This window comes from Gopherus flavomarginatus, chromosome 4 (genome assembly GCF_025201925.1).
Source record: "Gopherus flavomarginatus isolate rGopFla2 chromosome 4, rGopFla2.mat.asm, whole genome shotgun sequence".
Taxonomy (NCBI): Eukaryota; Metazoa; Chordata; order Testudines; family Testudinidae; genus Gopherus; species Gopherus flavomarginatus.
Genome location: NC_066620.1, coordinates 29,279,264 through 29,305,543, shown reverse-complemented (window position 1 = coordinate 29,305,543; position 26,280 = coordinate 29,279,264). Strand labels below are relative to the sequence as shown.

Sequence of the window (26,280 nt, the reverse complement as noted above, 5' to 3'; positions counted from 1 at the left end):
ACCTGGAAAACGATCCCTCACTCTCACAGACCTTGGGAGGCAGGTCAGTCCTTGCTTATAGACAGGCCCCCAACCTGAAGCAAATACTCACCAGCAACTATACATCACACTACAGAAACATTAACCCAGGAACCAATCCCTGTAACAAACCCCATTGCCTACTCTGTCCCCATATCTACTCTAGCGACACCATTAGAGGACCCAACCACATCAGCCACACCATCAGGAGCTCATTCACCTGCACATCTACTAATTTTATTACTACAAAAAGACAGATGTTAAGTGATTATAAGTAATGAGGCATAAAAGTCAGCACTGGCTACAAGACAATAGAAGTAAAACACAACTAATAACTGACTTAGCAAGCTAAGTGAATTCAAAGCAAAAGCAATGAGGAGTGCTTGTGGTACCTTAGAAACTAACAAATTTTCTGATAGTGACTAACACAGCTCCCAGTCTGAAACCTCTCAAAGCAAAAGGTCTCTCTCACCTCAGGCTTCAGCAGTCTTACTGGCTGGATTCCTTTCTGCCAGGACCCCTCCCCCAGTCCAGTGTTACTTTCCTGGTTCTTTTGGTGTTATGGATGCCAAGGGTAGAGAGAAAGGGAGCAATATTTTGAGGTATCTGTTCCCCATTCTTGTACTTCTTCCTCTTCTATTGCATTTTCTGGTATTTATGAAAAGGTGAAAATTTGAATAAATAAGTATTTACAAAGTGTGACTAAGAAGGAAAGTTCATGACTAAAATACATACATCATTACATCCTATTCTATAATCATTTACTTGACATTAATCAGCTTCTGCTGGGCTTTGTAAGGATACATTGTTTCAGACAAGTCACATTTTCTGAAGTAAAACCACATCTGGAGCTAGATATTTTTCTGTTACCGCTGTTAGTCTTCAGAATTGTCAGAGGTTCTGCAGAACCACAGCTTTCTCCTGACAATAACAGTTCCAATAATTAGCAATAATTGTCCACTTAGAGTAGTACTGACTTGTCTCATTTTTCAAATCAGTTTGAAAAGAGCTGTGTGTGATAAGCTCCTTGTTATGAACTTGCAAGGTGTCAAGTATCATAGACTCAGGCCTGGTCTACACTACGTTTAAACCGATTTTAGCAGCGTTAAACCAATTTAACACTGTACCCGTCCACACTACGAGGCCCTTTATATTGATATAAAGGGCTCTTTATATCGGTTTCTGTACTCCTCCCCAACGAGAGGAGTAGCGCTAAAATCGGTATTACCATATCGGATTAGGCTTAGTGTGGCCGCAAATCGATGGTATTGGCCTCCGGGCGGTATCCCACAGTGCAACACTGTGACCACGCTGAACAGCAATCTCAGCTCAGATGCAGTGGACAGGTAAACAGGAAAAGCCCCGCGAAATTTTGATTTTCATTTCCTGTTTGCCCAGCATGGAATTCTGATCAGCACGGGTGGCAATGCAGTCCCAAATCCAAAAAGAGCTCCAGCATGGACCATACGGGAGATACTGAATCTGATCGCTGTATGGGGAAACAAATCTGTTCTATCAGAGCTCCATTACAGGAGACGAAATGCCAAAGCATTTGAAAAAAATCTCCAGGCTATGATACAGAGTCCACAGTACAGTGCTGCGTGACAAGCGTAATGGAAAGCCAAAGACTCAAATGGACGCTCATGGAGGGAGGGAGGGGGTACTGAGGACTCCAGTTATCCCACAGTCCCCGCAGTCTCCGAAAAGTATTTGCATTCTTGGCTGAGCTCCCAATGCCTGTAGTGTCAAATACATTGTCAAGGGTGATTCAGGGTATAGCTCGTTAACTTACCCCCCTCCCGCCCCATGAAAGAAAAGGGAAAAAAATCATTTCTTGATTTTTTTCAGTGTCACCCTATGTCTACTGCATGCTGCTGGTAGATGCGATGCTGCGGCAGTGAACAGCAGTATCCTCTCCCCTCCCCTCCCCGGTGGCAGACGGCACACTATGACTGCTATCCGTCGTCATCATCAGCCTGTGAGTGCTCCTGGCTGGCCTCAGGTTAGGTCAGCTGAAGGCGCCTGGGTAAAAATAGGAATGACTCCTGGTCATTCCCAGTAGATGGTACAGAACGGCTGGTTACCGTCTTCATCATAGCAACTGGAGGCTGAGCTCCATGAGCCCCTTCCCTTTCATGTGTAAAGAAAAGATTCTGTACTGCCTGGACTATCATAGCAGTGGGATGCTGGGCTCCTCTACCCCACACCATTTAATGTCCTGCCTGGACTATCATAGCAGCTGGAGGCTGCCTCCCCCTCATTTTATCTCACTAATAAGTCAGTGTTTCTTATTCCTGCATACTTCATCACACAAATGGGGGGACACTGCAATGGTAGCCCAGGAAGGTTGGGGGAGAAGGGAAGCAACGGGTGGGGTTGTTGCAGGGGCACCCCCTAGAATGACATGTAGTTCATCATTTCTGCGGGATCTGACACGGAGAAGCTGTGCTTTCTGGTACACTGGTTCTCTAGTACACTTGCACCATATTCTAGACAGGACTGACTCTATTTTTAGATACCATAAAGGAGGGATTGACTCGGGGAGTCATTCCCAGTTTTGTCTTTGCACCCCCGACCAACCTCAGCCAGGAGCACCCATGACAGCAGCAGACCGTACAGAACGACTGATGACCTTCATCTCATCACCAATTTACAATGGCACGGCAAACGGTACAGAACAACTGATAACTATCTCTGCTATCTTGCAAAGGCAAATGAATGCTGCTGTGTAGCGCTGCAGTATCGCATCTGTTAGCCACTTCCAGTAGACATAAGGTGACAGTAAAAAAATGCTGAACGGGCTCCATGGTTGCCGTGCTATGGCATCTGCCAGTGCAATCCAGGGAAAAAGGGGGCAAAATGATTGTCTGCAGTTGCTTTCACGGAGGAAGGAATGAGTGACGACATTTACCCAGAATCACCCACGACGCTGTTTTTGCACCATCATGCATTGGGGTCTCAACCCAGAATTCCAATGGGTGGGGAGACTGCGGGAACTATGGGATAGCTACAGGATAGCTACCCACAGTGCAACGCTCCATAAATCGACGCTAGCCTCGGACCATGGATGCACACCACCGAATTAATTTGCTTAATGTGACCGTGTGCACTCAACTTTATACAATCTGTTTTACAAAACCAGAATAATCCTGTAGTGTAGAAGTACCCTAGTCTTACCATTTGAGCACATGTTCTGGTTAGACAACAATGTAGTGTGTGATGAATATCTGAGAGTTGCCAGGTCTGTTAAGAGTAAAACAATAAAACTCTTGTGTTGCTAACCTGTCAGTGTCTTGTTCACTATAATATAAGGAACTGAATTCTCTTTAATCTTTCAGGTGCTGCAGACAGTAAACGAAATCACACTGAGAAGTATCAAAATTATTTTGGTATTGTTTTCCAGCATACTGCAGGTTTTATACTGTGGGAATGCCTGCTATATTTGTGTTCTTTGTCTTGATTCTTAGGACCAGATTCTACTATCTGTTACACTACTGTACATCTAGAGTAATTCTAGAGGTAAATTAAATTACTCAGGATTTACACCCATGTAATTGGTCAGAATTCAGCCCCATCTTATCCTTCTTACAGTGTGGCTGGCTCCTCAGAAAGTAACTTAGTGGTATTATTACTAAGGTATTATCCATATCTACATGTTAGTCAAGCTATAGAGTCAGCATGACATATAATAAGAGAGGAAAAAAACAAGGGCCTGTTTTTTCTCTCACACTGCTGTAAAGAAGGAGTAACTCCACTGAAATTAATGGGGTTACACCAGTGTAAAATTGGAGTGAGAGCAGAATCAGGCCCCTAAGTCTATAAGATCTGAGGCTTTGAGATGCAAGTGGAAACGATGGTTGAGTTTCTAAGAGGATTGAGGAAGATGATAGAGTGAAGGCCAAAGGAAGCAGAAGGGAAAAGTTAAGACTTGCAGATGCAAGCTGGACTGAAGAACTCTGAGGGGAAAATGCTGGGTGAGGAAAGTAGCCAGTGGAAGCATGTGACTATGAGAACCAGGCAGAGGAAAAGACCATCTGAGAAATAGAGCTCAGGAACAGGTTGCTGAGTTGGAAAATGAAGAAGGGACACAACAGCCAGTAACTGAAGGTGGGAGGGCAAGGAAAAAGAAAAGAGCAGCTAGTCTTATAAGAAGAGGAGAAGAGCCAATGGAGATACCCAGAGTTCAGAACCCGACGAAAATACAGGATGACTCGCAGAAGACTGCAAGGGAGAACAAAAGCCAAGAGGACTCGCAGCCAGAAAAAACAGGAGGAAGGAAAGAGAATCACACCATCACCAGGAAATGCAGATCGACGTGATTGGTGACTCCCTACTAGGAAAAACAGACAGGCTTGTCACCAGAGCTGGTCCGGAGAACAGAAGGGTGTTTGTGCTGTCTTCCAGGAGCTAAGATATAGGATGTGGACCTGAGGCTGAAGAGGATCCTAATGGGAGCAGGAAATAATCCACTGATTATCCTTCACGTGAGAACAAATGATACAGCTGGATGCTCATTGGAACATATCAAGGGAGACTATGCCAGGCTGGGGAAGACACTTAAGGAAATGAAGGCTCAGGTAATCTTCAGTAGGATTCTCTTTGTGCCTAGAGGAAGAGAACAAAAGCAAGACAAGATGATGATCATCAACAGATGGCTCAGGCAGTGGTGCTTTAAGGAGGGATTTGAGATGTTTGACCACTGGGAGACATTCATGGACAGAGGACTGTTATCATGAGATGGACACCACCTGAGGAGAGAAGGGGAAGTTATTCACCTTGCAGTAACGGAAGTTCTTCGAGATGTGCTCCACTCTAGGTGTCAGTGAGTCCCGGCACCGTTAATCGGAGATTTTCAGTAGCAGTGCCTGGTCAGGTGCTCAGCTGATATCTTGTTGGAATCTTCCTGAACGCCTGCGTCCCACACCCACTTCAGTTCCTTCTCTACTGTGGAGTGATTATACTAGTACTCCAAAGTAGACGGAAGGAGGGCGGGGAGTGGAGCACCCACAGGGACACACATCTAGAAGAACTTCAATTACTGCAAGCAGGGCCAGATTAACTTTTTGTGGGCCTGGCGCCAAACATATTTGTGGGCCCCCATTGGGCATGTGGAAATAGGGCATGTGATGGGAGGTGGTCCGCAGAGCGAGGCGCCAGTTGGGGGCAATGAGATGCAGTGCAGCAAGAGTGGCCCCACTCAGCCCAGCACAAGGGCACTGTTTACAAACCCAAAAGTGCTCGATGCACACTGGCCCACCCAGCCCTGTGCTGCCAGCGTGCCCCTTCACACTGCCCCTCCACCCAGTGCCCTGCCCTTGTGGCCATCACCCTCTCACCCAGAGACTTCCTCCACAGATCCCTATGTCCTGCGCTCCTCACCCAGAGACCTCCTCCACAGATCCCTCCCACCACAACTGCACAGCACCCTGCACCCTAAACGGTGAGGTGGCAAAGTTTGCAGATGATACTAAACTGCTCAAGACAGTTAAGACCAAAACAGATTGTGACGAACTTCAAAAAGATCTCACAAAACTAAGTGATTGGGCAACAAAATGGCAAACGAAATTTAATGTGAATAAATGTAAAGTAATGCACATTGGAAAAAATAACCCCTACTATACATACAATATGATGGGGGCTAATTTAGCTACACCGAGACAGGAAAAAGATCTTGGAGTCATCGTGGACAGTTCTCTGAAGATGTCCACACAGTGTGCAGAGGCAGTCAAAAAAGCAAAAAGGATGTTAGGAATCATTAAAAAGGGGATAGAGAAAAAGACTGAGAATATATTATTGCCCTTATATAAATCCATGGTATGCCCACATCTCGAATACTGTGTACAGATGTGGTCTCCTCACCTCAAAAAAGATATACTGGCATTAGAAAAGGTTCAGAAAAGGGCAACTAAAATGATTAGGGGTTTGGAGAGGGTTCCATATGAGGAAAGATTAAAGAGGCGAGGACTCTTCAGCTTGGAAAACAGAAGACTAAGGGGGGATATGATAGAGGTATATAAAATCATGAGTGATGTGGAGAAAGTGGATAAGGAAAAGTTATTTACTTATTCCCATAATACAAGAACTAGGGGTCATTAAATGAAATTAATAGGTAGCAGGTTTAAAACAAATAAAAGGAAGTTCTTCTTCACGCAGCACACAGTCAACTTGTGGAACTCCTTGCCTGAGGAGGTTGCGAAGGCTAAGACTATAACAGGCTTTAAAAGAGAACTGGATAAATTCATGGTGGTGAAGTCCATAAATGGTTATTAGCCAGGATGGGTAAGGAATGGTGTCCCTAGCCTCTGTTTGTCAGAGGATAGAGATGGATGGCAGGAGAGTGATCACTTGATCATTGTCTGTTAGGTTCACTCCCTCTGGGGCACCTGGCATTGGCCACTGTCGATAGACAGATACTGGGCTAGATGGACCTTTGGTCTGACCTGGTACAGATGTTCTTATTCTCTTATTATGGACACCATACCCCCTTGCCCAACTCCCTGACCCACAGATCCCCTACTGTCCAGCACCCCCTTCACAGTCCCACCATCACAGAATTCCTGAGGGAATTCTGCATCAAATTCTGTGCATAATATTTTAAAATTCTGATTTTTTTTTATAATAAATAAGTGTGGAAGCTCCACCATGGCAGTGGGGAGCACAGGCCACTGGCTGCATAGAGGTGGGAGAATAACCTGAAGTCTCCCCCGCCCCCGCTGGGGCAGGGACTTGGCAGTGAGGCTGCAGCTGACCCTGACACAGCACAAGGGCCATGCCTGCCACAGAAACACCCTGGGGCCTTGCCCCTTTTGTGCCAGGCACACCAGATGTGGGCAGGGAGGTTCAGCCTGGCAGCAGTATCCAAGTGCAGGGGGACTTAGTGTGGGGGTATCCAGATGGGGGTAAGAGGGTTCTGTGGGGGGCAGTCTGGGTGCAGGCAGCTCGGTGGGGGATTTGGATGCACAGGGAGGTGCAAGGTGCAGGGGCAATGGGAGGCTGCAGGCGGGACCAAATGAAAGTGGTTGGAGCTCAGCGGGGGGTGGGGGATGGGTGCAGGGGAGATGGGGTTGTTGTACTTAAAATACTGCACAGGATCTTTTCAGGGGGAATAAGGCAAATGCCACATTCATTGGTAATACATACATCAATCAACGCTGTATCATATGCATATGATCTATATTACACTCATGCACCCACATACACACAGACAAACACACTCCATCTTGTTGTTACCAACTAGTTGCTCCCCTTAGTTTCACTGGCCAGTGAGTTAGATGGGGGAGGAGTGGAGCCGGGCTTCTGCCAGTCTGGATCAATGCTCCCATGTTGACAAGACTCAGGATTCTCTGCAAGACACCTCACATTTATAGCAGCTTCCCTCTCATGCAAATCTATATCAGATTTAAAGTCTGTGTCCATTGGTTCTTTGTGCTGCTTCCTTCTGGGTGTTGTCCCAATACTGTTCAAAGAGGTTGTTTGCAAAAGAAGGTGCTGCTCAGAGAGGTTGTGTCCCAAAGAAGGTGATTGATTCTAACACTCCACCCCGCTCCTCCCCCCCAACGCCATAGGTATGTCTGCTCTTCTTTAGTGAGCCCACTTGACAAATTTGATTGTCCTTGGGTCTGGCTTCCATCCCCTCTCCAGCTAGGTGTCTGGAGGTGCTTGCCTTCCACGCCTTGCTCATTCACACCTCATTCATTCAACATGCCAATTGATTAAGGGAGTGTGGGGATTGTAGAATCTTATTCTACTCCTAGCAAAGACATTTTTCTTCTATTTTAACTATCCTTAGGGACTATAACATTATACCAAGGCTTAACACAAATTTTTCTATAAGTTTTTCTACATAGGGATCTGATACAAAGTTCCTATATCAAAGGACTTGACACAAAGTTGTATGAAAATAGATTTATATAGGGTTATATGAAGAGGCATAATACAAAGTCATATGAAAGTTAGAGGTTATATATGAATAGGCTTAATACAAGGTTATATAGAGAGGCATAATACAAAGTCATATGAGGTGAAGATGCTTAATACAGAGCTTTATCGACAGGGTTCATTTGGGTGGGAGTCTAGGTGTAGGTGGTTGGGGCTCAGTGGGGAGGGTGTCTGGGGGGGCTCATTGGGGTGGTACAGATGCAGGGGAGGTGGGGCTTGTCAGGGTGAGGGTTTCATGGGCTGCTTAACAGGGGAGCCCCAGCTGCTGCCAAGGGGATCCACATGCAGGACCCCCATTTCCCATATCCCAAGGATTGGTAACCTTCGGCACGTGGTCCATCAGGGTAAGCCCCCTGGCAGGCCAGGACGGTTTGTTTACTTGCCGCGTCCACAAGTTCGGCCAATTGCGGCTCCCACTGGCTGTGGTTTGCTGCTCCAAGCCAATGGGGGCTGCGAGAAGCCTCGGCCAGCACATCCCTCATCCTGAAGCCCCACATTTGCCTGGAGCCGCGATCGGCTGAACCTGCAGACGCGGCAGGTAAACAAACTGGCCTGGCCCACCAGGGGGCTTACCCTGGCAGGCTGCATGTCAAAGGTTGCCGATCCCTGCTGTATCCCCTTCTCTTCCCCATCCCATGCCCCTTCCCCATCACTCCATCTCCTCCCCATCCCACCCCCTTCCTTCCCCACTGCCTCTGTCCCCCTGCCCTGCCTGCCCCACCAATGGCACTCACTGTTGTACAAAATGAAGGATGGCTCCTAGCACACAGAATGGAGCTCAACCAGTACTAGGACCCAGAAGATGGTGTCCAGCTGCAAAGTCCCAGGAGCTGAGCAGCACCTTCTTTTTTCATCCTGGCTGTGCAGCTCTGCAGTCAGAGTAAGTATGCTCTTTCCACCCACCTCCCCAAGTCCCTACCCCTGGCTCTTCTCTGCCTCCTCTCCCCAGGTGAGCGTGCTGCAGCTGTGCTCCTCCCCCACCCTCCTGCTGGCAAACAGCTGATTGGCAGCAGGGAAGGGGAGGGTGGGAAGGGAGAAAGTTGTGAAAAGAGACAGGGGAGGGGGAGCTTGGCTGCCCTACTGCAGCAGGAGCCTCGCTGCCAGGAGCACCAAGCTTCTGCCCCCTGCAGGAGAGAGTGGAGGTGTGTGGAGAAGAGTGGGCCTGGTCGGGGCCCCCCTGGAATGTGGGCCTGGCTCCATGGTAAATCTGCTACTGACTGCAAGGTGAGTAACTTTCCTTTCTTCTTCGAGTGCTGTCCCTGTGGGTGCTCCACTCTAGGTGAATGTATTGCGGTTCCCACTATGGTCAGTGGGACTTTGGAGATGCAGCAGTGAGTACTGTATGGCCTACTATGGTGTCTGCCCTGGTATCTTGCGTGATAGCATAGTGTTTGGCAAACGTGTGTTCAGAGGACCATGTAGCCGCTTTACAGAAGTCAGAAATGGGTACGTTATGTAGGAAGGCAATGGATGTCAACAGAGCTCGAGTGGAATGAGTTCTAATGCCTTCAGGCAGTTGAATATTTTGAATATGGTAAGAGGATCTGATGCAGTCAGAGATCCACTTGGACAGACGTTGTTTAGAGATAGCTGTACCTTTCGATCTTTCGGTGATGGAGACAAAAGAGTCGTGGAGATTTATGAAATGGCTTAGTCCTACGTAAAAAGCTATTGCTTGCCTGACATTGAGAGTATGCAGGGTTGCCTCGTGTGGAGTTTTGTGAGGTGTGTGATAGAAAGTAGGTAAGTATACAGGTTGGTTAAGGTGGAAGGTGGATACCACCTTAGGGAGAAATTTAGGATGTGGCCAGAGTGACTTTATCTTTGGAGAAGATTGTGTAGGGAGGATGGGTCATCGGGGCACTTATTTTACCTACTCTCCTTGCTGATGTTATTGCAACTAAGAAAGCTACCTTCATGGACATATGGAGAAGAGAGGAGGTAGCCAAGGTCTCAAATGGATGTTTCATGAGAGCATGAAGAACAAAGTTAAGGTTCCATGTAGCCACCGTTGGGTAAATTTCAGGCACAGATTTTGCAGGCCCGTGAGAAATTGTTTTATGGTGGAATGGGTAAAGAGTGAATAACTTAAGAGGTCATGGAAGCGCCGTCAGGTGCACTTTGACGGAGCTGAGCGAAAGTCCATCCTGTTTTAGTTTCAGGAGGTAGTCTAGAATCTTAGGGAGGGTTACCATATTGGGCGTTAAGTGATTATGTGAGCCAGAGGGCAAAACGCTTCCACTTCTGCAGGCAGGGCTGGTGCAACCCATTAAGCGACCTAGGTGGTCGCCTAGGGGGCTAGCATTTGTGGGGCAGCATTTTGGGTCATTTGGTGGCGACCGTGGTTGCCGGATTTTCAGCTGCCCCAGTTGTCATTGGCATTTAGGTGGAGGGACCTGGGGCGGGGAGGGGGTCCGGGGAGGGCCACTGGCAGGACGTAAGGGGCGCGGCATGCAGGGGAACCGCTTCCCACCCCAACCCACCTCTGCTCCGCCTCCTCCCCTGAGCACAATGCCCTGCTCTCCTTCACTCCCTCCCAGGCTTGTGGCACCAAACAGCTGATTGGCACTGTAAGCCTGGGAGGCAGGAGAGGTGGAGCAGCAAAGGCGTGCTCGGGGTGGACGTGGAGCAGAGTTGAGCTAGGGCGGGGGTGTTGCCACGAGGGAGGTGCCTCAGGGAAGAGGGGGGGAGTTGCCATGGGGGGGCACCTCAGGGCAGAGGGGGGGAACTGCCGTGGGGGGGCACCTTAGGGTGGAGGGGGCAGGGACCTGCCATAGGACTTGGGGGGGGGGCAAAGTGGAAGTTTTGCCTAGGGTGTGAAACATCCTTGCATCCGCCCTGTCTGCAGGTAGGTTTTATGAGTGGAATCTTTTCTACTGTGCATGAGGACGTATCGGACTTGCTCAGAACAGGCTAGTTCAGGGGTCGGCAACCTTTCAGAAGTGGTGTGCCGAGTCTTCATTTATTCACTTTAATTTAAGGTTTCGCGTGCCGGTAATACATTTTAATGTTTTTTAGAAGGTCTCTCTCTACAAGTCTATATATTACATAACTAAACTAGTGTTGTATTGTAAAATAAACAAGGTTTTCAAAATGTTTAAGAAGCTTCATTTAAAATTAAATTAAAATGCCTGCTGCTGGTCTGGGGTTCTGTTCATCTAGGCCGGCAGTGGGCTGAGTGGGGCCTGCAGCCGGGACCCCAGCTGGGAAGGGTCTGGCAGCCAGAACTCCAGACCGGCAGCAGGCTGTGCGGGGCCAGCAGCCGGGACCCCAGACAGGCAGTGGGCTGAGCGGCTCAGCCTACTGCCGCTCAGGGGTTCCATCCGCCGGCTCCTGCCAGCTGGGATACCGGCTGATGGACCTGCTCAAGCCACTGCCGGTCTGGGGTCCTGGCCCTGCCCACATACCGTGGGTACCTACCTTCTCCTTGGTTCTGGCCCTTTCTCTTCCTCTCTCTGCACTGAGCTGAGGGTGGGGGTGCACTGAGCACAGGGCTGGGGGTGAAGGGTCTGGCCAGGAGCTAGAATGAGGGAGGGGGCTCACGGTTGGGGCAGGAGGTTTGGGTGTGGGGGCACCTACCTGGGCAGCTCCCATTTGGTGTGAAGAGTGCAGGTGGGAATAATATGAGTGGGGGTGCAGGAGCTCCCGTCTGGTGCTCTGGGTGGGGATGGGGATGTGTGGGGTGCATGGGATGTGGGGGGTACAAAAGTCAGGGCAGAGGACTAGGCACATTTGAGGGGGGTGCAGGTGTCAGAGTAGGAGGGTTGGGTATGTGTGGGGGTGCCAGAGTCAGGGCTGGGGTCATGCTGGGGGGTGAAGGAGTCAAAGAGCTGGGTGGTACAGGGCTCAGGGCCGAGGGCTGGGTGTGTGTGGGGGGGGGAGTCAGGGCTCAGGACAGAGAGCTGGGTGACTGCCCCACTCGCTCCGCCAACCCCTCCCTCGCTCCTTGTCCCGACTACCCTCTCCTGGGACCCCACCCCCTATCTAAGCCTTCCTGCCCCTTGTCCCCTGACTGCCAGGACCCTACTCCTTACCTGTCCCTTGACTGCCCCAACCCTTATCCACATCCCCGCACCCAGACAGAACCCCCCCGAACTCCGCCTATCTAACCGCTCCCCACCCTCTGACAGCACCCCGAGAACTCTGGACCCATACAAGACCCCCCTGCTCCCTGCTTGCCCAACCCCTCTCCACACCCCTACCTCCTGATAGCCCCCCCAAACTCCCGAATCATCCAAGCCCCCCAGCTCCTTGTCCCCTGACCATCCCCTCCAGAGACCCTCACCACCCTGTCTCCCCAGGACCCTCCTTGCTCCCTGTCCCCTGACTTCCCTGACCCTTATCCACCCCCCACTCCCTAACAGATCCCGGGACTCCCATGCCCCATCCAACCCCCACCCTGCTCCCTGACTGCCCCCTCCACAGACCCCCCCGCCCCTAACCACCACCACCCTGGATCCCACCCCCGCATCCAACCCACCCTGCTCCCTGTCCCCTGACTGCCACCACCCCTTATCCAATCCCCCCCTGGCCCTGGACCCCTTACCATGAGGCTCCCCGCTGATTCGGACCCCTGCCACCACATGTGCAGTGCTCTGAGGGCCGGGGTAGGGCTGCGTGCCGCAGCGGGGCTCCGGATGAGCAGGGAGTGTCTTTTCCTCCCCATGGAGCCAAACGTTTCCCCATAGGAGTGCGCAGCCCCAACTCCCAGAGCGCTGTGTGCGGCAGCAGGGCTCCAGGGGAAGGGGGGAAGGTGGGGGACGGGCTGGGGCCCCAGCGTGCCATTAAAAATTGGCTCGCGTGCCATCTTTGGCACGCGTGCCATTGGTTGCCGACCCCTGGGCTAGTTCATGAGTTTGGAACCATGAAGGAACCAGGTTGTGAGGTGGAGCTTTTGGAGCTGGGGGTGAAGAACCCGTCCGTTGTTCTGGGAAAGGAGATCTGGCCTGTTGGGAAGAGCCCATGGATGATGGGAGGACATGTGGAGGAGGTTAGGATATCACGTCTGTCTCAGCCAAGCCGGGGCAATAAGGATGACCTGGGCCTTGTCGTCTACAATCTTCTGAAGAACTCTGTGGAGTAGAGGGATTGGTGGGAAGGTGTACAGGAGAGAGTTCTTCCACAGAATGAGGAACGCGTCTCCTAGGGATGCAGTCCCAAGTCCCGCTCTGGAGCAAAATGGGACATTTTTTATTCTGGGCTGTGGCAAAGAGGTCTATTGATGGGATGCCCCAGAGGAAGAAGAGCGGTTGAAGTATTGCGGGGTGCAGCTCCCATTCGTGCTCTGTCGAGAAGTGTCTGCTGAGTGCATCGGCAGTAGTGTTGTGGCAGCCTGATAGGTAGGAAGCGATGATTTATATTTGATTTTGTATGCACCAATTCCACAGTTGGATGGCTTCCATGCAAAGGGAATGTGATCAGGCTCCCCCTTGTCTGTTGATGTAGTACATACATGCTATGTTGTCTGTTAAGACCCGAATAGATTTGCTCTTTAAGGGAGAAGAAAGTGAAGGCATGCTCACCTCACTGCTCTGAGCAATAAGAGATTTATGTGTAGGTGCGTCTCTGATGTGGACCACCAGCCTTGTGCCCTGTGTCCCCCTAGATGCACTCCCCAACCGATTAGGGAAGTGTCCATGGTGAGCATGAGTGTTGGGGATTGTCACTGGAAGGAAACCCATATGCAGAGGTTTTCTGGTCTTGTCCACCAATGTAGGGAAGCTATAACATTGGGAGGAGGAGTTAGCAGCGTCCCTAAGGTGTGTCTGTTGGGTTTGAAATTGGAATTGAGCCAGCCCTCAAGATATCTCATGTGTAGCCTGGCGTACTGGACCATGAAGGTGGTGGTTGCCATGTGACCAAGGAGCTGTAGATAGATTCTTGCCTGTGTCCTGAGACGAATAGAAAGCATGCGTATGAGCTGTGTGATAGTGAGGAATCTGTGATATAGGAGCGAGGCCCTGCTCTGGATCGAGTTGAGATGAGCTCTGATGAACTCGATCTGTTGTGTAGGTGTCAGGGTGGATTTTTGGATGTTTATTTGGAGGCCTAGACTGTGAAAGAGGGAGATGGCAAAATGGGTAGCTTGAAGTGTTTCACCATCGGCATTTCCCCAGATAGGGGAAAAGTGTGATCCTATGTTTGTGGAGGTATGCCACGACCACGGCTAGAGTTTTGGAAAAGACTCTCGGTGCTGTGGGGAGGCCGAAAGGAAGAACTCTGTATTGAAAATGGTTGTGACCAATTGTGAATTGTAGAAAGCATCTGTGAGTTGGATGAATTGATATATGAAAATAAGCATCTTGTAGGTCGAGGGCTGTAAACCAGTCCCCTTGATCCAGTGCAGGAATTATTGTGCCCAGTGTGACCATCTTGAATTTTTGTACCCTCATGAATTTGTTCAGTCGGCATAAGTCTAGTATAGGCCTCCATCCCCCATCTTTTTTCTGGGTCAGGAAGTAATGGGAATAGAACCCTTTCCCTTGATGTTGCGTTGGCACAGGTTCCACTGTGCCTAGCTGGAGGAGGTGCGCCACTTCTGCACGAAGGAGGTGCTCATGAGAGGGGTCCCTGACGAGGGAAATGGAAGGGGGAAGGGTAGGAGGATAGGATATGAATGAGATAGATTAACCGGACTGAACTATTTCAAGGACCCAGTGGTCCCATGTAATTTGCTGCCAGGCATGTTGGAAACTCTGGAGGCAGTGGCCAAATGGGCAAGTAGGCTGTGGAATCAAGGGGTGGTCATGCAGACCCTTGATCAACGTTTTAAAATTGTTGTTTATTCCCAGATGGGCGGGAGGTGATTGCTTAAGATTTATTTTGTCTGTGCTTAGGGGATCTAGCGCGATTCCTATTTACGTCGTATGGTTTGGATTGAGGCCAATAACATTGTTGTGTGCGCGGTAGGTAGGGTTGGTATTGTTGTCTCCTGGGAAGAGATGGGTGACTACCCAGAGTGCACAGTGTCATTCTAGAATCTTTCATGGTGTGAAATAGTTCATTGGTTTTTTTGGAAAACAGTTTCTCTTTATCAAAGTGGAGGTCCACAACTTTGGTCTGCAGACCTTTAGGGATGCCAGATGCAGAAAGCCATGATGATCTGTGCATAACCACAGCAGTTGCAGCAGTACGGGCTGCTTTGTCCACCATGTCTAAAGAGGCTTGTAGGGCCATTCTGGAAATCAATTGGCCCTAGCTCAGAATTGATTTAAAGTCCCCTTTCCTGTCCTCTGGAATGTAGGAGGCAAATTCAAAGTTTATTGTAGTTATCAAAGTTGTAGCTGGCAAGGAGTGCAGAGTAGTTTGCAATCCTGAATTGTGGAGTGGAGGACGCGTAAACCTTGTGACCCAAGACGTCAAGGTGTTTAAGGTCCTTGTCTTGCAGAGTAGGCTGAGATTGTGGCTGTTTTGTCCTATGTGCGACTGCATCAATGACAAGAGAGTTCAGTTGTGGGTGAGAAAATAGGAAGTCCTTAGCAGGAACATAATATTTACGTTTGGCCTTTCTGCAGGTTGGTAATAAAGAAGCTGGAGTTTGCCAGAAAGTATTGGCTGGTTCTAGGAGTGCTTCATTTATAGGGAGCGTGATCTTTGTGGGTGCAGAGGGTTGAAGGATTCTGAGGAGTTTGTATTGTGTCTCCTGAACCTCTTCTAGGGGGATGCCTTGACTGAGTGCCACCCTTTTGAAAAACTCTTGAAATTGTGGAGGAGGAAGGGGGGAGCGAGAGGGCTCTATCCGGAGCAGATGGAGAATTAGGGTTCGGTGAGTCAGAATATAGTTCGCAGCTCACGTTCCCAGGAGGGGGTTCAGGTACTCTAGAAGTGGATGGAGCTGGAGATCGAGGCACAGAAGTCTGAGGATGAGTGGTAGGAAGATGTGGCCAAGGGTACTACTGAGGCCAAGGCATAGGGTAGGAGAACCCAGATGCCACCCACGGGGGGGTGAAGTAGGGAAACTGAGGCTGGTGGCTGTGGACCACAGCCTGAGGTGGAAGAGGTTCCAGTGGAGGAGGAGACGCAGGTGGGGAGAACTCCGCCTGTTAATGTACATCGGGTTTGCTATCAGAGAAGGTAGACAGTTCAGGTGGTGAGAACAGTTGTTCTAAGAGTGAGCCCTGTGTTTCCAGGAGCAGAGTTAGGCTCAGGTGGCACTGAAAGGTCACATTGAGTGAGGAACTGTTGCTCCTGCTCCCTGGGCTGTGCTGGGCCTGGACTGTGCTCTAGCATGCTGCAGGTGAAAGTGAAAGTGTCAGCGGTGCTGTGGGTCTGTTGGAGGGGCCCTGCATGGGGTCCACTGCTGGTGCTGGGGCAGGAGACAGGCTTGGTGCCCATGTTTTTCCTAGCACCAGGGCAGAGTGCACAGCTGGCATCATGGCTATTTTTCCTATGGAGGGGGTCGGTGCTGCAGAAACCTTCCTTGTATGGGAGGTCGGGTTTCTGCCTCTGCGGTCTGTGGGAGCCGCAGTTGAGGCTGTAGAAAGAGCTGAGGCACCTGCTGTGGCTCTGTCAGCACAGAGGTTAAGGATCTCGCAGGAGACCCTTTACCCTTGTCAGAGTCTCTCCCATGAGACTGCTGTGCTTCTTGCCTCTGCTCCAGAGAGGGTGAAGCAACGTTCCCAACCAGTTCAGATCTGGCCGGAGAGCGTGTGGGAGCAGGTTTAACTTTCCCTGTCTCCGAAAGCGGCTGTAGGGATTTTTCCATGAGAAGCATTGTAAGCCGCAGGTGCCTGTCGCACCGAGCCCTTGACTTGAGGCTCATATAGTGGAGGCACTTTGCGGGGATGTGGGTTTCCCTGAGGCACTTCACATAATGTGAGTGCCCATCCCACCGTGGCATGGAGTCCTGAGAGGAAACACTTTTTGAATCCTGAAGCCCTTGGCATTGTGAATTACAAATGACAGAGGAGAGTGTCTCAGCAGGAGACAAGCCTGAAGAGAAAAAGTATTTTTTTAAACTAAGTAACTAACTATGAAACTATACTAAAGGAAGGGAAACAACCGGGATGTAACTAATAAGTATTTCTGTATTCTTTGTTAATTTTTCCTACAGAGACCAGGGAAGAGAAGCAGTATTGCCCGAGTCCCGTCTTCAGCCAGGGACGGTTGAGAAGGAACTGACGGGGGAGGGGGCAGGACGTGGGTGCTCAGGAAGATTCCAACGAGACAGGAGATACCAACTGAGCGCCTGCGTCCTGACCAGGCACTGCTACTGAAAATCTCTGATCAACGGTGCCGGGACGCTCCGACACCTAGACTGGAGCACCCACACAAAGAAGAAACAGACTTCTGGGATGGAGGTTAGCACAACTCATTAAAAAAGCTTTAAACTAGGAACTCAGGGAGACGGGAAATGCTCATGTAATCCATGCCTGATTTTAACATTGAGAAGGAGGTAAATCAAGTAAGAAAGGATACAGCAATGGAGAAAGGAACAGCAGTGGGTAGGAGAATGGACATTAAGGGGAAAAATCATGCCAATACTAATGAAGCTAACAATCAGGTAGGTGATACTGGCAGAATGACTGTAGCCAATTTGGCAAGGACTGTGGCAATTTGGCAATTAACAAAAAGGGTAACAAAAAGGATGAACTAATAGTACTGATGCAGGAAGTGAAACCAGTTATAATAGAGATAACAGATATAGTAGAATAATAGTCATGACTGAAGTACAGATATTGAAGGGTATGTTCAGGAAAGACAGAAATAAAGGCAAAGATGGTGGAGTGGCGTTGTATATTAATGATGAGGTAGACTGTAAAAAAATTATAAGGGGTGGACTGGATAAGACAGTTTGTTTGGATCACAATCACTTTGGAAAAGAAAAGTTCCCATGGATAGTGCTTGGAGTATGCTATAGACCCCCAGCGTCCAATCTGGGTATGGATAGAAACCTCTTTAATACTTTTAATGAAATAAATTCTACTGGGAATTGTATAATTATGGGAGACTTTAATTTCCCAAATACAGATTGGAGGACAAGTGCTACTAATAATAGCAGGGCCCAGATTTTCCAGGATGTGATAGCTGACAGATTTCTTCACCAAATAGCTGCTGAACCAACATGAGGTGATGCCATTTTAGATTTGGTATTGATGAATAGTAAGGACCTCATAGAAGAACTGGTTGTAAAGGACAACCGTTGTTTGAGTGATCATGAGCTAATTCAGTTTAAACTAAATGGAAGGATAAATAAAAACAGATCTCCATTCTTCTCATTTATATCGGTATTTGATGTTTCCAGCTCTCATGCCCACGCCTTTGAAAAGCTCTGCTAATGCAAACCCGGTCTATTTGTTGGCAAAGGTTGTATTTGAATATCTTCCTTTTCCCAAGGTTATAATGCCCATCTCTTAGACAGAAATATGAACCAAGTAAGACTCTCATGATTGTCTCTGATGGTGTAATTCAGTTGTCAGATGTGCATGTGCAACACTCACTGGAGTTAATAGGAACTGTACACATATCTCTGAAGGCAGAATGTGGCCCCAAGGAAGCTATCGTCTTCCTTTCTTCCAGAGGTCCCAAAATTTTATTAATTTAATTGGCAAGGGGACTCATGATGATTCTACTTATTTACATTTGATGGCAAAAAGAAGTCTCAGCTCTATTTCTGAGTGATCAATGTTTACTATAATTCATACAAGCAACTAAAACAATACTTAGGTTGAATGTTGTTAGAGCTCCCTCAATTGCTTTACAGAAGAACTACAAGAAAATGTGTTCCATTATCTTTACATCATCATCATCATCCAATGGAGAAATCTGAACCACTCCTTCCTGTGAGGTAAGGATTGAGAGGATTTCTTGAGACAATTTTTCATGCTTATTTTCTGCACATGTATCTGCGATCTTCTTCCAACCTTCCAAGGTACAGACCGTATCATTTAAAATAACTTGTTCCAGTGCATCTGATGAAGAAAAAAAATATCATGTAGTGGTACAGTATTTGCCTTCAATCCTTTTCTGCTTTGCTTATATTAAACAAAGAACAGAAGGAGGCATGATCTTAGGGGATAATATGACTATAGATCAATAATTCTTTTTCCAGTTGGATAAATTCTAAGGCCAAGGACCAAATAAAGAGATAACTGATCAAAAATCCATCAGAAAAGTAGTGTTAACTTTATTTATAAAGATTAAAAACCACATCCCACCACAGCACTGAAAATCATGTCTGAAACCCCACGACCAGCAGAAAGACTGGAGAATGTGTGGCCCAATTCTGCCCTTTTTTTTTTTTCCTTTTTCTTTTAAGTTAATAGATGTTTTGCTGTTGACTTCAGTGGGAGTAGGATAAGGCTATCAGTTGGGAGTAATCATCACTGCAAGGAGAAAAACCAAATGTGTCAAGTTGCCAAATTACATGGTCAAGAAAGGTCCTTAACTTTAGAAGAAAGTACAGGAACTTGCAGCAGACCCTACCAAAAGTGCTAATCTGAACTCAGGACTGAGCAAGGCGGGCTGTAGCAGATGGCAAAAGTAACTTTTTTGATCTCAAAGGGAGTACTATGAGTAGTGAGATTGCAGAACTGGGCCCATTGTAAACAGAAGGTACTTAGTTATTTTAATCACTCTCCTGTATAGATTAGGGAAAATAGGAGCATCATTGACACAATAATTTATGGATTTGGGTTTTTTTGGAAAGTGTCAATGGACACATGGTACAAAGGGAAAAGATTAACTATGTGTTTTTAAATTAGCTGAATTAAATTTGTTAAAACAATTAACAGGGCCGGTGCAACCATTTAGGCAAACTAGGCAGCCGCCTAGGGCGCCTAGTGGTTGGGGGCACCTAAAAGCCCCCTCAGGCGAGGAGGTGGAGGTGAGCTGGGTGAAGGGGCACACAGAGAGGGTTGCCCGCAATAACGAGTGGGGGGCGCACAGGAGAACCGCTCCCTGCCCCAGCTCACCACCACTCTACCTCCTCCGCTGAGCACACAGCCCAGCTTTAAGTCTCCTCCAATCAGCACCGCAAGCCGGGGAGGAGAATTAGAGCAGCACTGACATGCTCAGTGGAGGAGGCGGAGCCGAGGTGAGCTGGGGCGGGCTACTCAGACACGGTTAGTTTCCACAGGAGGTCTCCCCAGGCAGGGTTAGCTGCCGGGGGGGTGGGGGAAGTCTCCCCAAGCAGGGTTAGCTGCCGTGGGGGGGGGGAAGTCTCCCCAGGCAGGGTTAGTTGCCGTGGGGGGGGAACGGGGGAAGTCTCCCCAGGCAGGGTTAGTTGCCGTGGGGGTGGGGGAAGGGGGGAAGTCTCCCCAGGCAGGGTTAGTTGCCGTGGGGGTGGGGGAAGGGGGGAAGTCTCCCCAGGCAGGGTTAGCTGCCGGGGGGGTGGGGGAAGTCTCCCCAGGCAGGGTTAGCTGCTGGGGAGGGGGAGTCTCCCCAGGCAGGGTTAGCTGCCATGGGGGGAAGTCTCCCCAGGTACGGTTAGCTGCCGGGGGAGGGGGAAAGTCTCCCCAGGCAGGGTTAACTGCCATGAGGGGACAGGGGGGAGAAGGGTTAGCTGTTGTGGTGGGGGGTAGCTACTGCGGGGGGGGGCTCCCTGGGTAGGGGGCTGAGTTAGCTGCCGTGGCGGGGGCAGGGTTAGCTGGGACGGGTGCAAGGTGGAAGTTTCAGCTAGGGCACGAAACTTCCTTGCACCGGCCCTAACAATTAAATGATTGTGACCTCAATAACTTTGTATTCATTTTATTGTCATTTACAATTGAATTGCTCTGGAACTTCCCAGATACTGTAATGAAAATAGAGAAATGTGACATTTACAAAAGTTCACTATAAGTGTCTGTTAATTACATCTTACTGTACTTACTCTCCTCACCCATGTTTATTTCCTCTAACAGTTGTAAACCATGCTCTTTGTGATCAGTATCAATGAGTGAGAGGATCGTAGCCCCAATAGATAATAATGCTGGTTTCTCATTCCACTCTTGCGTTAGACAATGAATTAGCTCAATACTAGGACAGTTTTTCAGTAGGAATAAGTAATCATCTGAAAACAAACATCCAGGTCACTATATATTTGTGGGTGTTCACACAAACACACAAGCATGATAACTCTGATTCTGATCTCACTGCCCACTGTAAATCAGGTGAAACTTCAATTAAGTTCGTGTAAAACTAGTATACGTGAGATCAGAACCTGGTCTCATTTATCTGGAAGAAAAGATAAACAGCACAATAATTAAATTCACATATGATACTAACTAGGGAAGTGTTGCAAATATCAAAGAAGACAGAAATAATAAGAGATACCTTGAAGTTGTTAGAAATATCAGCAAGAAATAAAATCAGACTGGAAAATGCAACCTAACAGAACAGAGGAATAATAATCTGAAGAAAGATATTAAATGAGAGAGAGATACTTGGAAAGCAGCAATGTTGAAAAGAGGCCTAGGGAATTGTAGAGTGCAAAAGTGATATGAACTTGCATTGCCATACAGCCACAAAGAGAAGCTTATGTGATTTTAGTTTGCTTACACAGAGGCATCACATCCCAGAACAGTGAAGTGATAACCCCTCTCTCTATATGGCACTGGTGAGACAGCACCTACATGAGAATGCTGCAACAGTTATAAGCACCACAGTAGCAGATTCAGCAGATGCAGATTGACATGGACAGGATATGAATACTGTTTACAACCTCAGATACCTGTCAACACAGAGGGTGAAATTCTGGCCTCATTAAAGTCAATGATAAAACTTCCAGGACAAAGAAAAAATATTTAGAGTGGGGCCTAATAGCCTAATTTTGATGGATCTATGATTCTGCTTAAGGTGTGTATCTATTGTTTTTGGAGAATTCACACTGACCAGTCTCAGATACTATAAATGTTAACTGCTGATGGTATGGTATCTGAGCAAATACATAATGTTTTCTGAAGTAAGAAAAAAGAGTTGACCAGATGGGATTTTTACATTTCTCTATTCAAGAACTTGGGTCAAGCTGAAAAGAATAACCAAGAGACTTTAAATAGATAATTTTGCTCTTAATTTTGCTCTTTACTGAGGTACAGAATGTGCCCCAGATTCTTGTCTGTGTTAGAGCTGCTATTTTGTTGCTCCACTGTCCAAAGCAATCCTAAAGCCACATAGCCACCTGCAAGAGGATCACTCCAGTGCAATGGATGCTTTGTTGCTGTAGAACTGGTCTAACTGCTCATACACTATTCACATTCATGACTGTCAGTGTAAGGGACATAGCTGGGGAAAGGGGGCATGACCAGTTCAGCAATCCTTGACTGCCATGATGGCAGCATGGGACCACTGCCAGCTAGTATAAATTAGAACAGCATGTAGTCTGCTCTAACTCACTCTAGGGAACCGGCCCAATACAGTCAGTTTAGGAATGGGGGAGTACAAAGGTGCCATGAAGCCACCTTTGCACCTCTTTCCCCCCCACAAAAGTTGTGTTGTATACCCCTTGGGTGCAGCTGAGAATCAGGATCTATGCATCCAGTATGTGATGTAGACTTTATGCTGCCTACTTCTTTGACTAACATAATCAGACTAATCAACAAGACAAGATATTTTGAGGGTGCATCTGCAACTTGTTTGCAAGGTAATAACTCTGAAGCTAAATGATCCACACTTCCAACATAAAGAAAAATCAATTTTAACTTTCAAATGATGTAATCACTAATACAGAAAATAAATAGATGCCTCAATTTATTTTAGGCCAGTAGCTTAACTTTTTCATTCTGTGGAACAACTTACAAAAGAGAGATCCTCTGCTGAACCACATCCCCTTCTATAACCCACTCCTTCACTTTTCCTACAGCATTCACTATCTCTTCTGAATGTGCCCATAGAACATATTTTGAGGATCAGTGCTTTGCAATATTACACTCTATTAGGGACATAAATATGGAACAATATGTTATTGCCAAGGAACTATCAACCCCCTACAGGCCAAAGTGGATGCTATTCAAAAGTGGCCTATCCCAAAGTCAAAGAAACAGGTCCAATCGTTCTTAGGCTTGGCCGGATACTACAGGCAATTTGTACCACACTACAGCCAAATTGCTGCCCCATTGACAGACCTGACCAGAAAGACACAGCCAAATGCAGTTCAGTGGACTGATGAGTGTCAAAAGGCCTTTAACCAGCTTAAGGCGACACTCATGTCTGACCCTGTGCTAAGGGCCCCAGACTTTGACAAACCATTCCTAGTAACCACAAATGCATTCAAGCGTGGTGTGGGAACAGTTTTAATGCAGGAAGGACCGGATCAAGAATTCCATCCTGTCGTGTTTCTCAGCAAGAAACTGTCTGAGAGGGAAAGCCTCTGGTCAATCAACGAAAAGGAATGCTACGCCATTGTGTACGCGCTGGAAAAGCTACACCCATACGTTTGAGGAAGGCGTTTCCAACTACAAACCGACCATGCTGCACTAAAATGGCTTCACACAGCCAAGGGAAATAACAAAAAAACTTCTTCGGTGGAGTTTAGCTCTCCAAGATTTTGATTTTGAAATACAACACATTTCAGGACCTTCTAACAAAGTGGCTGATGCACTCTCCCATGAAAGTTTTCCCGAATCAACTGGTTAAAAATTGTTCTTGGAATGTGGGACATATTGTTAGTTTTTATATAATCAGTAGTATGTCTAAAGGTGCATGTGTTTTATTAACTCTGTTTTCTCCTAGAGCTACCGGAAAAAATCACAGCCAGTGTGGAACCAGCTGTCCAACACTATCTGTGATTTGGGGGGCATGTCATAACTATAAAGGGAAGGGAACAGCCCTCCTGTGTACAATATTCTAAAATCCCTCCTGACCAGAGATACCAAAATCCTTTTACCTGTAAAGGGTTAAGAAGCTCAGGTAATCTGGCTGACACCTGACCCAAAGGACCAATAAGGGGACAAGATACTCTCAAATCTTGGTGGGGGGAAGGCTTTTGTTTGTGTGCTCTTTGTTTTGGGATGGTTCGCCCTTGGGTCTAAGAGGGACCAGACATCAATCCATGTACTCCAAATCTTTCTGAACCAGTCTCTCATATTTCAGACTTGTAAGTAACAACCAGGCAAGGCGTGTTATTTTTATCTTTGTTTTCTCAACTTGTAAATGTTCCTTTTTGCTAAGAGGATTTACCTCTGTTTGCTGTAACTTTGAACCTAAGACTAGAGGGGGTTCCTCTGGGCTCTATGAATCTGATTACCCTGTAAAGTTATTTTCCATCCTGATTTTACAGAGATGATTTTTACCTTTCTTTCTTTAATTAAAAGCCTTCTTTTTAGAACCTGATTGATTTTTTCTTGTTTTAAGATCCAAGGGGATTGGATCTGGACTCACCAGGAATTGGTGGGGAAAGGAGGGGGCATAGTTAAATTCTCCTTGTGTTAAGATCCAAGGGGTTGGATCGGTGTTCACCAGGAACTTGGAGAAGAAGTCTCTCAAGACTATCCAGGGAAGGGAGTTAGTATTTGGGAGTGGTGGCAGCAAAACCAGATCTAAGCTGGTAATTCAGTTTAGGGGTTCACATGCAGGTCCTCATCTGTACTCTAAAGTCCAGAGTGGGGAAGAAACCTTGGCAGCCTGTCAACATCCATGAATGATACTCAACTCAATAGTGAACAGAATTTTATCTGTATTAGCCACAATAAATGGGTTTACTCAAGACAAAAAAGAGGTGGAGCAAATATACATGCATGCCTGATGTTGAAGGAAATCCTATTTTAATGTAATACACTGGCAAAATTATTGACAAGTTTTTTGACTTTTTGGCAACTGGCAATTTGAACTTGTGCAAACAATATTTTAAAATCTATCAATATTTTCATTGGTTTGCATTCACAGAGCAGCATTCTTTGATCTTTCAGAACATATCTTCACTTCTTTCATCATCTATGCTTATGGATGTATATATGACATAATTGGAATATATTTTATGTTACATATGTCATGTAACATATCTCTGTAAAGGTTATGATCTAATGAATCTATTCATCCTATTTGTATTCATGTATCATTTTTGTATTTGAAGTTATGAATACTGGCTGTATACTTGCTTGATTTTTAAATAGCCTCAGTAAGGCATTCGGTCAGCTTCTTGAGAAAGAAATGTGCAAGTTAAGTGCCCAATCAAGAAGCACTTAATGGACAATGGATCTTGGAAGGCTCCAATCCACATGAGAAGTCTACTTGAGGGGTTTGGCTACACTTGCAGCTGTACAGCGCTGGGAATTAAAGCTGTCTTCGTACAGCTGTGTAGGGAAAGCGCTGCAGTGTGGCCATACTGACAGCTACCAGCGCTGCAGTGTGGCAACATTTCCAGCATTTGCAGCGGTGTTGGGAGTGGTGCATTATGGGCAGCTATCCCAGCATTCAAGTGGCTGCAACGTGCTTTTCAAAAGAGGGGGGTGGGGTGGAGTGTGACAGGGAGTGTGGGGGAGACAGAGAGAGTGGATTTTTGGAGCTGACACTGTGTCAGCTCCCTGCCTTGCAAGTTCTAAGGATCTGAAGATACACAGCACCAACCTAAAATCATTTTAAAAGTTTGGACCCCTTCCCTCATCCCTCTCTCATTCACTAAATGCAAATACCCTTCAGACCAGATAAGCAGCTGCTCCAAAACGGACCCCCCCTCCTGCACTCCGGGCTGCTTCTCTCCTCAAGCAAACACTAGGGGATCCCCACTCCTTGCCTCTGCTCAAGCAAACAGTAGCTGTGTTTGTTTTTTAGAGAAGCAGCTCCAGGAGCCCCGAGTTCACAAAACAGAGAGGCATCACAACAAAACAAAGAGTGTTATCTTTACTTAAAAAGCATTATGAGAAGGTTCCGGAGGTCAGTTACAGCATAGTAAGATTAATCACTGTTTACACTGGCACCCCAGCGCTGCAAGAGCAGCGCTATAGTTGTTATTCCCCAGGCCGAGGTGGAGTACAGCCAGCGCTGTAGCCAGGGAGATACAGCGCTGTATGTGCCTTGCCAGTGTGGACAGGGAGTAAGTTACAGAGCTGTAAAGCCACGACCAGCGCTGTAACTCTCAAGTGTAGCCAAGCCCGAGGACGTTCAAGGTAGCATGTGAACCATGGCTGCTACCTGTAAGTTCTGAGTCATGCATAGACATGTGACTTCCCCATATGACATCAAGACTCCATTTTGTAGCTGGAATTCTACAGAGGGGTAGGGAGAGGTATCCACTCACAAGAGAAAGTGGATATGAATACTGGCTGTATACTTGCTTGATTTTTAAATAGCCTCAGTAAGGCATTTGGTCAGCTTCCTGAGAAAGAAATGTGCAAATTAAGTGCCCAATGAAGAAGCACTTAATGGACAATGGATCTTGGAAGGCTCCAATCCACATGAGAAGTCTACTTGAGG

At 47.4% G+C, this 26,280-nt stretch overlaps 2 protein-coding genes across 8 annotated transcripts in view; one reads left to right on the top strand and one right to left on the bottom strand.

Annotated features, from left to right (window-relative positions):
- The window catches only part of RPS27A (ribosomal protein S27a), a 391,102-nt gene that overhangs the window by 335,126 nt on the left and 29,696 nt on the right, over positions 1–26,280 (top strand). The window lies entirely within an intron of this gene.
- Positions 18,566–26,280, bottom strand: part of CLHC1 (clathrin heavy chain linker domain containing 1) — a 32,119-nt gene continuing 24,404 nt past the window's right edge. For 5 of the 7 annotated variants that reach the window (XM_050951850.1, XM_050951852.1, XM_050951853.1 and 2 more), the window contains 2 exons: positions 20,765–20,944; positions 18,566–18,866 (listed from right to left, as the gene is read on the bottom strand). In XM_050951850.1, coding sequence (XP_050807807.1) covers positions 18,664–18,866; positions 20,765–20,944 — 383 coding nt within the window. In that variant the 3' untranslated portion in view covers positions 18,566–18,663. The remainder of the gene's footprint in view (positions 18,867–20,764; positions 20,945–26,280) is intronic. The other 2 variants (XM_050951849.1, XM_050951851.1) reach the window with 2 other exon arrangements.